This window comes from Aphanomyces astaci (assembly GCF_000520075.1).
Source record: "Aphanomyces astaci strain APO3 unplaced genomic scaffold supercont1.17, whole genome shotgun sequence".
Lineage (NCBI taxonomy): Eukaryota > Oomycota > Saprolegniomycetes > Saprolegniales > Verrucalvaceae > Aphanomyces > Aphanomyces astaci.
In genome coordinates, this window is record NW_009798280.1 from 483697 (window position 1) to 497594 (window position 13898).

Genomic DNA, 13898 nt, shown 5'->3' on the forward strand with positions numbered 1-13898 from the left:
GCTATGAGCATCGCCCAAAATGCTGAGCATCATGGGCGCTCCAAGCACATTGATGTGCGTTTTATGTTTGTTCGCGATCTCGTTGAGAACAAGGAGTTTATTCTCCATTATTGTCATACCAAAGAACAACTTGCGGACTTCTTTACGAAGGCGCACCCGGAACCTGCGTTTCGCAGGTTCTGCCTCGCTCTGCGACTCTATGCCCTTGATGACTACCTTTGTGGCCGTGTACCCCAGTGACCCTTGCCTATGGCATTGCGTTTACTTTATTTTTTAAGGCTTTATGGCTGTTATTGATATTTATCATGCATTATTTGCACATGCTTTCTAAGCAAACACTTTTCATTCTCCGCCTTCATTTTCGCTCTCAACCATGTGACGACTTGTGCACTCTATGTCTGCTCGTGTCATTTTGAAGTCGGCGGTCCCGTCTGGCCCGCGGCGCTGCTCAAGGTTCGGCCGTACGAGTGGCGTCATGGTTTGTACAAGTTCCTACATGGTGCTCCCACGCCCCCTCGTCCATCCTACTTGCACTTCCTGGGTTTATACCACTACTCTATGAGTCTTACTTGTACTTTTACTTCTGGCAATTTTACTTGGGTGTACCCCTACTCTCTGAGTATTACTTTGTACTTTTGCTTCGGGCAATTTTACTTGGGTTTTTACCCGCTACTTTTAGCCACACTTTCTTATTCTTCGTTGCATATATGCACTTTATGGTATTTCCCTTGCTCTTTGAGCACCCTTGCATTTATGTATTCCCTTAAGCTTTTGCCTTACTCTATGAGTAACCATGCACCTATGTGCCCAACACTATTTTTTTGTGTGTTCCTGTCCTACCTTCTTTGCCTCTGTTATCAGGGTGGCTTTTGTAGTGACATGCCTTTGGCATTTTTTCGCCTCCGCGAATTTTTCGCTAAGGTCATCCGGAATTATCCGGTGTTCTTTCTCTGTAGAAGCCGGACTGTTTATGCCCAATCATAGGTCAGCTAAACAGTCCGTTAATGATCATCTTTGGTTTTGCCCTCGACCACACAAGTGTTCTCGTCGTCGTCCCTTCTCAGTGCTACCCCCTATATCGTCCCTCTTGACACAGACTACATGGAGACGAGATGATGTTGTTCGACACAGAACATTTCGAAGTCAAATACATTTGATTACTTCTTAGCTTTTTTAGCTGCCGGTCCTTTCTTCGAGGATGGACGCGTGCTCCGGCGGTTTGCTGGGATGTCCGCTGGCTCTACAATGGTTTCGGTAGACGGCTCCTTCAGAGAAGAAATTAGAGTTTCCAACTCTGGAATATCCTCGCCAAGGCGACGGGCTACACGAAGAAGAATCAGAAACGAGACCTGTGCAACAAAGTTGTGTTCCACAAGCACTTGGAGTCGGCCAATGTCCTCACCAAGTGGGACATCGGAAGGACGAGGAGGTTCTGGGGCCACAACGGGAGCGAGCGGCGGCGTGTCAATTTTTAGGCCATAAAGGGTACGGCCATGGCGAGGCCATACAGTACCAAGCCATGTACCGTTTGTACATGGGCCTTGAATCCCGTCGTTCGAGTGGCAGAACGCCTTGTCACAAGTGACATCGTCGGTGATGTTGCAAGTCCATTTCCGCATGTAGTTCGAGCGCTGGGAGAGAGCAGCCATTTTCGATTTGTTGGCTATGTTCGATCTGACCATCCGGATAATTTATCCGAAATATCTGTGTAACCAATAATTCAAAACTGCACACTATTTGCAATCGGCCCACGTAAAGTTGTTTTAAACAGCTATATATGCCTATATAGCGTCACCGTGTCGAGAGTGGTAGCGGCAGACTTCGCTGCCGCTACCACTCTCGACAACGGGCGAGTGCATCTCGATCGTGTGCTGCAGCTGCTGCTGACGACATCGTAGACCAAGGTTCGTCGCAATGTGGCACCACCGGCCATCGTGACTGCCATTGAGTGTGTTCCTTTCACTATAGGAACACCGTCAATGGCAGCCACGATGGCCGGTGTGTTCCTATCAATATAGGAACACACTGCCAGACAACGGGCGGGCGATGTGACTGTTGTGGATGCTGGTGTGTCGCTTGCCGACGCTGTTGCGTTTGCGGGTCCACGAGCACTCCGATGAACTCGTACAATGAGCAGCAATGCATGCTATTTGCTCTTTATAAGCGACTTGAACGCCGCCGCACTGGTGATACAGTACTAGTATACAACTATCACGGCAGCCATTTTATATGACAAAAAGTGTTTGCAACTTACATTTAAGTGTAAAGTACGTAGGTGTTGTAGTACTACAAGTTTAAAGTTAGCTTAGTCGTGGTAGTTATGTGTAACGTGACCAGTACGCTATGAAGGTGGAGTCCAGAAACTTGAATTTCTACAGATTGGACCAACTGACCTTGTCTAGCAACGCGTGGCACTCCTTGCAATGCCAATGTCGGTAATTTGCGACCGCGTCCTTGTCCGTATGCACTTCACTCACTCCGCAAATCTAAACTCCTGAAACTAAATACTGTATAAATTAATAGAGGAGTTCGTAAATAAGTCGTAAAGTGTCCAATACAGGTGAGTATATTTCTATTGGAAGTAATTTTGTGCGAGATGTCGTGACATGTTCAATGACTATGATTCTCGTATATCCAGTCATTTCGCACCAAGATACAGATATATATGATACTGTATATACGAACTTCAATATCCGCAATTGCACAGATAGTCATTGAACACGTCCTAAGATATACTAGTATTGTATTACTTCGAAGTATAAATTTGTTCTCACGGATAAAATATCTTGTTATTTGTAGAGTAATATTTTGGATGTACGTTTGGTGTTGAATAACACGAACTCGTAGGAGCAGCACTCCTGAACCAATCAGAATGACTAAAAATGGAATTTTTTGAATCACTGAAAATGGAATTTTGGGGGCAACTTTTACTGTAACACCTACTTGGATCTAAACCTTTGCATATGGCTAATTCTACTACAAATCGGGACGCAATGTTACTGCACGTATACATTATCACTGTACTACAGTACAGTGCCGTATGTACTGAATATTCAACTGGACGCATCTTGAAGGATTATAATGACGCATTTTGAATGTTACTTCACTTGATTAATGTATATCTACTGAACATATACTATGTAATGTACTACTACTCTGTTCTGGGAAAAGAGTCCCATTTGACTTTCGATTGGCGGAATTTTTCTAGTTTTCACTTTCCTTCGAATCTAATTGGCTTTCCAAACGGCGCGTTTTCTCCTCTTTGATTGGTTCTTTTTAGCGAGTTCTAGTTCGCTTTTGCTCAAAAGTTATGACACAAAGAAAATCCTACACAAACTCTCTGCACACATATTGACCCGCTGAGATCTCAAAACTCATTTTCACACTCCGCAACAATCGCATAAGTTGTTGGCGACAGCTCCGTTCATCCTACTTTCTCCTCACCGGGTGCCATGGAAGGCCGCATCACCCCTTACGGCAAACGCAAGCTCTCCGACACGACCCGCCGCGCAATCTACGATATGCTGCTTGAGATCAGTGCGGCAGGAAAGTTGACCCATGGGTCATGCAAGAAGGTCGCCGGCATGTTCAAATGCCACTGGAAGACCGTCTCTCGCGTGTGGCATCGAGGCCGCGACTCACTTCGGCAAGGCAGCGCCGTTGCCGACGTGGACTCAAAATTCAAAGGTAAACCTCTATAAACTAATTTTTCCATGCAAAATATTGATTTGTACAATTATTTGTTTTGACTTTTTTAGGCAATTCGGGTGCCAAATAGAAGCACTCGGCTGCCGACATTGAGCGAGCCGTTCGAGCTGTTCCTCTGTTGGCACGCCAAACTGTGCGAACAATGGCAGCCCAGTCTGGTTATTCCAAGACTACACTGGTGCGCCATATGGACGAAGAGAAGACTTTAAAGCCCAAGTCAAGCCACTCGAAGCCGTATCTCACGGATGCCAACAAGCGATGCCGCATGGAGCATGCAATGTCCTTTCTTTCAGAGTCGTTGAATGGGACTACTTTTTCCAATATGTACAATTACGTGCATGTTGACGAAAAGTGGTTCTATTTAACGGCTGTAAAGAAACGATGTTATGCTTATGACGACGAAGTTAAGTCCAAGAGATTCATTACGAAAGTAATGTTTCTTGCCGCCGTGGCCCGGCCAAGGTTTGATTTCCACAAAAAATCATTGTTTGACGGCTAGTTTAGTGTCTGGCCATTACGTGCTGCGGCAAAGCAAGCGTGCAAGCAAAAATCGCCCGAAAGGTACTGTAGTTACGGTACCTCAGACGGTAAAATCTGATGTTTATCGCGACATGATTTTAAATAAAGTTGTGCCTGCGATTAACATGCAAAACAAAATTTCCCATGGGGGATCAGAATAAGATAATATACTTGCAGCAAGATAATGCGAGTCCACATAATTGTGTGACTACACAGCTTCTGCTTAATCATGGTGTTACTGGTATTTGCGCGGCTAATCTACCGCCAAATAGCCCCGACTTAAATGTTCTCGATTTGGGATATTTTAATTCGATTCAAAGTCTACAAAGTCAAAAGTTTACTCGAAATATCGATGAGCTTGTTGACGCTGTAAAAGAGCTCATATCTTGAGCTGCCCCTTGACACATTGTCGAAGACCTTCATTACCTTGCAAAAGGTTATGGAGAAAACTCTTGAAAACAACGGAAACAACGACTACAAGCTTCCTCATATGAGCAAAGATGCAACGATAAAGGACTTGTCCTTGTTTCATGTTCACTGCGACCCAGCAGTGCACGATGGCGCACTTGCCATCCTCAGCGGCACTTGAATTCCCAAGAAAGAGTAAGGTAATGCATCAATTATTGACACTGTTTTTGGTCAAGTTTTGGCCATGACTTCAAATCCCAGTAGCTCGAGAACGAGAACGATTATTTTAATGCTGATAGCACCACAAGAGAATATAAAACGCCACCATTTTTTTGACGTATCATTGAGCATGATTGGACTATATTTCAGATTTGTATCGAAATTAAATGTTTGAGCTTTATGGTCACGACTTTTGAGGTGAATCAATTCATGACACTCCTTAAAATCCTTGATGTTTGTATTTAATTAAATTAATATGCAAAATAATTTGATCAAAAATATAATTGCATGCATTTTGCAAAACGTAATAAAAATTTAAATGAATTTGTCAGATTAAAAAATGCAGTCAGATATTAATTCACTGATGTGGATCACAACAGTGGATGCCATCCACTCGTTGCGACGAGCAATACACTGCTGCTTCTTTGTCTATGGTAGCGATGGCTCTATAGTGAATACTTCCATGTATCACGTAGCTATGCATAACTGCCGTTACACTCTCGTAGGCATGCGTGGCGGGAGAGCATCAAGTGTTTCTAGATGGCATTCTACTTAAATACTTGTATTTTTTTGTTTGAGATTGAAAAAACTGACCAGACTTCAGCATTGTGACGTGTAATAAAATATAGAGACGAATATTATCATATCCAATCATACAAGGCCAACACGAAATATCGAGATGCTATTGGCTAAAAGTCAGACAGTCTCATAATTTGGTGCCGTGTCAACAATTGATGCATTACCTTAGTTTTATCATTTTACAGTTAATAAAACGTCATTATATTTTTGTGTTACAATATGGAATGTTGAAGTCCAATACAAACATTAAGATATTTTTCGAAACGTTGCATAATTTAATCAAGTCAAAAATATGGGACTATTTTCCCAGAACAGAGTAGTACTACTGTAGTACATGTACCTATACTTCACTTAATTAACATATACTAGTACTACAGTAGTACTAGTACTTCGAAGTACAATGTACTGTATAATCAACTACACACATCTTGGAGGATATTATGACGTATTTTGAATGTTACTTCCCTTGATTAACACATACTAGTACAAAGGATTATGAACGACTGACTACTGTATTGTATTACTACTTTAGTACATGTACAGGTAACTGCATTGGAATTGGATCACAGTGGTACAACGACTACATACAAATCATCATATAAAACGAAGGTGGATCAAATACAGGGTATTAAAAATATTTAATCAGATTGATTAAAATACGATACAGTATACAATAAACAGTCTCAGATTGGCCAATAAGTAACCAAAAGAGAACGCTGAAAACCATGTCGCATATTCGGCACAATCAAGCCTGCGCACAAAATGAACAGTTCCGACGGATTCAGAAGGGGGGTATGGTTAGCTCCTCAATGATAGTACGTTCATTTGAAAAAGCCCTGCCCAATGTAGTTGAGTTGTAAGGGCCTGGTCGGGGAATGTTTTCGTTCGTGCTTCTGCCAAACCAACATAGACAAAAGACATTTGATTGGCCCAAGTTAATCGGTTTCCGGATACATTCCATGTCTTATACGGCACTGCCAGGCAGAGATTGACCATCCACGTTTGCGAACGTCATTCGTGTTTACTGGTCGTACAGAGAAGTACCTGGGGTATGCAATGAGTGGCTTGGCCAGCAACGACAAAGACATCACAGTCCGTGATGAAAGCTTAGGTGATAACGACACACGAATCCGGCCTATTGTTTCAACGATGAGTAATAGAGGCTCCACAACCAAGTGCAATGAAACCCAAGCGTTTTCGCAAGCAAGTGCCACGCACATACCTCTGGTGTGACGACAGCGTTGAGAAGATGTTCATGTTACGGTATACGTCGGCCTTGGCGCCTCGTTTTGAATCCAAGAACAACTACGGAAAGGGAGTGGCATATGTCATGCTAGCAACGGAGCTCAGTGTGTCCATGGAGCGGGAATTTACTGCAAAGCAGGTGCAAGATAAGGTAAGACACTTCATGTTTAAGGTTTATAAACTTATAAATGCACTAGCTCGCGAAAATGAAGTCCGAGTGGTCATTGTCGAAGCCCAGTTTGGCTAGTCCGACAGGGAATGCAACCAGACCACGGCAGCCGATGCATTTCGACGTCATGCTCGAGTATTGGGGTGATAAGATCGGGTACGAGAGTCCCTTATGAGCACTGACGACGTCAGCGAGGATGATAGCTTACAAAACAGCACGGGTATGCAATGTTGGTGTATTAATACTACTTGTTTGTTTTTATCACACGTTTTACAAATTATATTTAATAGATATGATTGGCGAGGCTGTCGACTCGTCGTTCGTTGCTGATGACGACGATGCAAAAGAAATAAAAATAGAAATGGCGGAGGAGCCTTCAAAGAAGAAACAAAAGAAGAGCAGTCGTGACGCGAAAGCCAAGTCACAATCCGAGTCGCTCGAAGCTGGTTTCAATGCAATTAAGGAAGGGTTGATGTTCTTAGGCACGTCGATGTCTCAACAACCCCAAGTTCAGCCAGCACCGGGTGCTACTTTGGACGATGTGTTAATTGCGATCAAGTCGCAATCGGACACGATGACCCAACTGCTGTCTCACTTAGTTGCCCAAAAGGGAAATAAGGATGCGTAAGCACGTACTTTTCGAGATTTCAAATTTGATAATTTATTGATAAATTATCTTTGCAATGGAATAACGCTTGTTCACTGCATGCAGTCGAAGCAGTGAATTGTTTTCAACATTATCATCGTCTTGAGGTTGGACATGATCATTCCGATCGCGCCGTTGACAGGGATTGTCAAATAGGTCGTCCTTGTAGTGCAAAAATATGTTATGCAGTACAAAGCATGCGGTAACGACAGATACCGTACGGTCCAACGACTTTTCCTTCATGGGCGTCTTCAAAATTCGGAATCGTTCCTTCAACCGCCCAAACGCGCATTCGACCGACATTCTGCAGCTGGAGAGTTTGAAATTGAAGTGCTTTTGCAACTTGGACAACTTTCCACCCTCTTCACGGGGAACGAAAGGAGTGATAAGCCATGGCAGCAATGTGTACCCAGCATCGCCCAGGATAAAACATCCCATAGGGATTTTTCCATGAATTGATTTGCCCATTTGGATGTTTTACAGATCTTCTTGTCGGAGTAAGATCCAGGTCGGATATCCACGGACATGAATCGAGGCTTGGAGTCGACAACGGCTTGGATGTTCAACGACGGGTCTCCATTACGATTGTAGAATCCATCGTAGTCTTTGGGGCGTTGAATGTCAATCAAGGTGCCGTCCACAGCACCAACAATTCCAGGGAAGATTTGTTTCGGGAAAAAATCCTCCTCGATTCGAAGCCACTCGGCGGGGTTTGGGGTATCAAAATCCACAACTTTGCTTGCTTCGCCAAGGCAGCGACGAATACGTTCACGGTCTCCACGCACCATGATTTGGACATGCCGAATGCAGCGCCTGTTTCACGATATCCACCCTCGGACCCCAGAAAATACAGCAGCACTGCAACCTTCTTCTTGAACGAGTACGACGTCTCCCGTCTCATCAACTCTGGCCATGATGTGCTGAGCCACGACGCAAGACGGCGGAATGTCGACTGGCTGCACCGAAGGTTTGCCTAAAACCATTGCTCGTACTGTGGTTTGCCGAGCATGATGTCAAAATCAACGTTGGTAACCGTGAACACATTGAATTTGTCATTAGCGTGACGGGTTAGAGTTGCTGCTACCCCAACACATACCGCTTACAAGGTGCAGGCCGCCGCGATGACCGCAATCTTGGATTGCATTGGAGTGTGGGCAGCTCAGTCACAAACACGAATGCTCACCGTCCACATATCGTACCCTATCCGAATAATTTATGTCCGTACAAACATGAATCGACTCGGACACGAACAAATATTTCCCCGACCAGGCCCTAACTATGTAATGCAGGTATTCGCATTACATAGTTACAACTCAACTACATTGGGCAGGGCTTTTTGAAATGAACGTACTATCATTGAGGAGCTAACCATACCCCAAACTTTGATGACCCTCTGAATCAGTTTGAGACGCTTTTCAGCTGCCGTCTGAACCCTCTCCTCATACAACCACTCTTTGCGACACATAGACTTAAATGGGCCCATAATGCCCACATCCAGAGGCTGAACGAAACTGGTTGAATTCGCCGGAAGCTGGGCCAATGTAGCAGAGCAGTTCAGCTCGACCTCCATGATTGTCTTCGCACGATCCGACACGTGGGCGTGAAGATTGTCTACCACGAGGACTGTTGGTCCCTGAACCTCAAACTTCAAAATCTCTCGCAAGTAGATTGCCCAAACATCGTGGTCCATGTACGCGTGCTCCTGGACAGCATAGACCGCACCAGGTGGGTACGTCGGCAGCTCTTCGTAGTCAATGGATCCTCCAGGCGTTCCTTTCACGATGATCAACGGAGTTAGCTTTCCTCCTATAGAATACATAAGTCAATGTTGCATAAGCCTTTTCTCACCGTCGGCTCGGATGCTGAGCAACACTGAAACACGCTTGGAGTGCTTTTGGGCTTCCTTGACACGCGTCGAATCGCCTCGCTTCGACAGTGTCTTGGTTGGTGGCATGTCGTAGTATACAGGCGTTTCGTCGGCGTTGATGATGTCACCTAGACTGACGCCAGAATGTTCGGCCCAAAACGAGGTGGCAAAGGATTGTCGGGTCTCCTCCAAATAGGACTGCAGTCGCTTGGCCCTGACTAGGGCACGGTACGAGAAGCCATGGCGGTATGCAAATCGGCGACACCACTCCAACAGACGCTTGTGTGACTCGTCGGATCCCTCGTCACCGAACATTGTTGTCCACTCGTGATTGTTCGTAAGCAACCACGTTGCCATGCTTATCGTCGTGAGAAAAGACTCCTCGTTACGCACGTCTTCCATGCTTTGCAGCAGCACGCCACGGATTCGGTCTTGCCGCGTCCAAGGAGGGTGGCTCGGGACCCACGATCCGTGGATGAGTCGTATTGGTGTCGGTTCTTCTTCCAACGTGCAAAGGAGGATTGCGGAAGCCGAAGCTGTCTGCAGAATTCTCTCTCGCTACTGCATGGAGGCATGGCATCAAAGAGTCGAAGGTACACCCGAATGTTGCGGACGTTGTAGCGTCGGTAGAGTCGTTTCGCCACAGGCTTGGGTTGCATGATTTGTTTGTAAGTGTCATACGCGCAATATTCATTAGCCAATCATTGCTAACAATATTTGAATTTTGAAACGTTCGCGGCAGGTGTTACCTTCGAATCTGACGAATGGGACTTCGCTATTTTGTCGATCACTTATTGGCTAAAATGAAACTGCCTGCATCCATTTGATATTTTTTTGGCCAAGTATAAAAATATGCAAGTACTACTGTGATCCAATTCTAATGCAGTTACCTGTACCTGTACTTCACTTGATTAACATAAACTACTACGTAGTACGTAGTACTTCGAAGTACAATGTACTGTACCTATACTATTTACTGTATATTCAAGTACACATCTCTTGGAGACTATTATGACGCATTTTAAATGTTACCAGTACTTCACTTGATAACATATACTGTAGTACAATCTACTGTACATGTACTATGTACTGTACTACTACTGTAGTGCTGCACATATCTTGAAGAGGACTAATTCCCCGGTAGCAACCGTGGTACAGCTGCAATTGACTTAAACGGGGCTGCTGTGGGGGAATTTTGAATATGGGACCGACGTCCGGATATATCCGGTTAACTAATATATATGAAGACAGAATATCTATGACACCTCCTCAGCCACTCAATCCATCCGGATATAAGAACATTAACCGTACAAGGACATTTCGGTTAGCACTTTTCTTTTCACCATGAATGACTTTGTTTCCCATGAATACTTGCTCCTGGCTATGCAAAAGAATTTCACAAAACTGCCGGACACCGACAGCGACTATGTTCTGCCTAGTGCGACCAATTGTATCAAAGTACACGACTTTGGTAGCTTCGTGTATTTACGACAGTGTTTAGATACCTATAGTTTAGAGCTTGGATTTCGACTTCGTCAGTAGTATCGAAATGCAGTAGCAGTAGCGAGTTCAACGCGCTTGTCTCTGATCCTCGACAACTCACTGGGAAACAAATCATTGGCCACTTCCGATGTGCAAGCGGCAAATCCATATCAACCTCGTCTGCAAGTCGTACGAAGCGAGAACTTGTCGAGCACTTGTACGGATCTGTTAACTTGGCGTTTGAAAAAGTCGACAACTATTTTGAAGCCATCAAGTCAAGAAACCCTGGATCATGTGCCCTCGTTGAAACACGACTGGGAATGTTCAATCGCAGCGTTCTTGTTCCGCGGCTTTGTATTGATGCTTTTAAACATTGTCAAAATCTGATTGCACTTGATGGTATGTTCATATATAAGTATTAACTTGTATAGGTGCTCATTTGAAGAATCTGATGAATGCGAACGGCGTTCTTTTGCTGGCCACTGCGAAGGATCCGAACTACCAACAAGTCATGCTGGGTGATTTTGTTGGTTACAGCGAACACTGGACTTGGTTTAGCGAACATGAACTTTTTGTCCTTGGGCCGTCACTTGTCCAGTGTCGAAGAATCCCTCGTTTACAAGCTGGCTTGCTCAGACAGTAGAGAATATTTTACAAGACACATGGGCAAGCTTCAATCGTCCAACGCAAGTGTGCAGCCTTAATGATGTGTGCATAATGTCGTAGCTTGTAGTTGTTGCTGCATACCTTCCACACATCCCAGACAAGAATTGGGTGACGTATGCGTTTCCCCGTCCAACATTTGATAACGTCACCTCAAACTTGAATGAATCGGTGAATCAATGGCTTGGCACCGAACTCCACAGTTCCGATGCTGTGACGCTCCACTTTCGTTACATGTACCACCCCAAATACCTTAAAGACATCAACGAACGAAGATGTACTATTTCTTCTAGCATGTTCTACATCATCTAGTACATACTGTAACAGCAAAAACTAGTACATTCTAGAATTACTAGCAAGTTAAACAACATCTTTAACAATATGCATGTGTTTATATAGATCCTAAAGCGTCAATTGGCCAGACGAAGCCATGACGCCTGTGCATCAAAAGTTGTACCAATCGCTTTTGATTAATCACGACGAATTGAGGTATGCTACTTGAAATCCTAAGTCTAACTGTTTCACAATGCATGTAGATCGAAGTTTGTGAGCCTGGGAAAAGCTTCTCAGGCATGTACTTTGATCCCCACACTACCACGGCTCATCTGTGGCGATTGGTCGACCTCGAGGATAATAATGTCAATGCCGGACATGGTTCGATTCGAAGGAACCGCGCATCCATGCATATCGCTGCTACAATGCTGTTCACTTGGATCCGTTGCAGTTCCACGACGACGTTTACACGTCCAAACGGTTCAAGTTGCTCTACGCGGCGCATGTAGTTCCACTGCCACCCCAAAAACTTGACAACGACCCACAGTCGCAAACTCGTACACCATGCGGCACTGATGTGAACCCGTCGAAGCCTGGACCGAAGCCGAAACGTCGCAAGCGGTCGTAAGGAATGCGAAATTAGCAGCGTAATTAATAGTATAAATGACCCTCGTGTGACTTCTAGATATTACATACTTTCTAGAATTGAGAAGTAATTCTACAAGTTATATAGTAGTTCTAGTAGTTTGTTACTAATTCTAGTATTCATTAGATGTTCTGTTCCAGCACTTCTTAATCAGACCTAATTTAAAGTGTTTAGTGACTCCAGCTGTCGTGTTTCTTTACCTTTCCTCAACAGCATGGCATGCTCATCAGTAGGTTCCAAGAGTCGTCGAGCATTGAGGTCGTCCAATCGTGCCCCGTGTTCCTCGGAGGATCCCATAGAGCGCTTATCCTTGATTGTTGCAGGCGTAAAGCATGCTGTACTGGGGACTTCTTGCTTCGCATCTCAGCTTGTTTCGCGCTTTGAATATTTAGTCGCTTGCGCCGATCGTCATGTGATTCAGTTGACTGTTTGTTGGCTGGCTCGCTGTGCAGCCATGCGAGGTCGATTTGTTTCCCTGCTGCATCGCAATTTCTCCGCGTCAGGAGTGAGTGTTGCATCGCTTGCTGGAGTAACCATTTATGTCTTCGGTTCAGTCACGGCCACGTCAGTGGCGTGAGTAGTTGTGACCTGTTCAAAATATTTGTTAAGTACTTGGTGATGTGATGATATTTGTCAATAATTGGTATTACTTGGATGGAGTTGGTTTTACCTGCTGCTCTAAGAATATTTCTCTTCAGCCCAGTCACGCGCACGTCTGCGGCTGGCGTAGTTGACGCCTGTTTGGATTCCATGCTAACTGAAGGCATGTGTATAGACTGAATATGTGTTTGTCAAGTTACTTGGATCGAGTTGGATTGGGTAAATTTTCGCCTCTTTCGTCGGGCGGTTTAATTGGGCCCATATTTTCCTAATTTTGAAACTTAAAAACTATATAATTTGATCGTACAAAGAACTCCTTTAATTTCATTTAACTGTATAATCCAATCACAGAAATACCCCCGGAGTTTGATTTGGGAGAACGACAAGAAACCTCTTAAACTTAATACGTACGAGAATCGGCGATGACGGCTCTCGAAGGAAACACGGGGGTCGACGGACGGCCACATACATGGAGCAACACAGGGAAGCCACGCACGGAAGCCACACACGGGAGCAGATAAAAAGTAACCACACAAACACAACTTTAAGTAAGACAGTTCAAATGTGGATGATCACTACGCCAACAACGGCACAAGCGTAAATGATGACTCGATCGCTACCCTTGAACGATCACAGTAAAGCAGACCTATCACACACTCGACTACGAGCCTACACGTTGCAAGTGAAATCACGAGCTTCACCGACCAGCCGAAACTGATGGTTTGAGGGTGCAGGGAGAGAGTGCTGAGCACGCAAATGCCCCAGGCAAGCAAATCCAAAGTTGGAGCTATTCCGGATAAAAAGTCACTTGAACTTGCAACAATGGGACTGATCCAAAACAAGTAAGCGCATACATTCTCACTACAACGTTGAA

General features: G+C 44.6%; 3 protein-coding genes across 3 annotated transcripts; all 3 read left to right on the top strand.

The window, feature by feature from the left end:
* Positions 1-3452: 3452 nt before the first annotated feature.
* Positions 3453-4207, top strand: H257_07999 (hypothetical protein; the record flags this gene model as incomplete). The annotated part of the gene is made up of 2 exons (XM_009833755.1): positions 3453-3668; positions 3779-4207. 2 exons carry the CDS (start codon positions 3453-3455, stop codon positions 4205-4207), a joined length of 645 nt encoding a protein of 214 aa, XP_009832057.1.
* Positions 4208-6613: 2406 nt separating this feature from the next.
* On the top strand, positions 6614-7475 carry H257_08000 (hypothetical protein; the record flags this gene model as incomplete). Its single annotated transcript, XM_009833756.1, has 2 exons — positions 6614-6829; positions 7152-7475. The coding sequence occupies 2 exons, from the start codon at positions 6614-6616 to the stop codon at positions 7473-7475; spliced, it is 540 nt and encodes a 179-aa protein (XP_009832058.1).
* A 4672-nt stretch (positions 7476-12147) lies between these two features.
* H257_08001 (hypothetical protein) lies at positions 12148-12406 on the top strand (the record flags this gene model as incomplete). Its single annotated transcript, XM_009833757.1, has 2 exons — positions 12148-12159; positions 12230-12406. 2 exons carry the CDS (start codon positions 12148-12150, stop codon positions 12404-12406), a joined length of 189 nt encoding a protein of 62 aa, XP_009832059.1.
* Positions 12407-13898: the final 1492 nt, after the last annotated feature.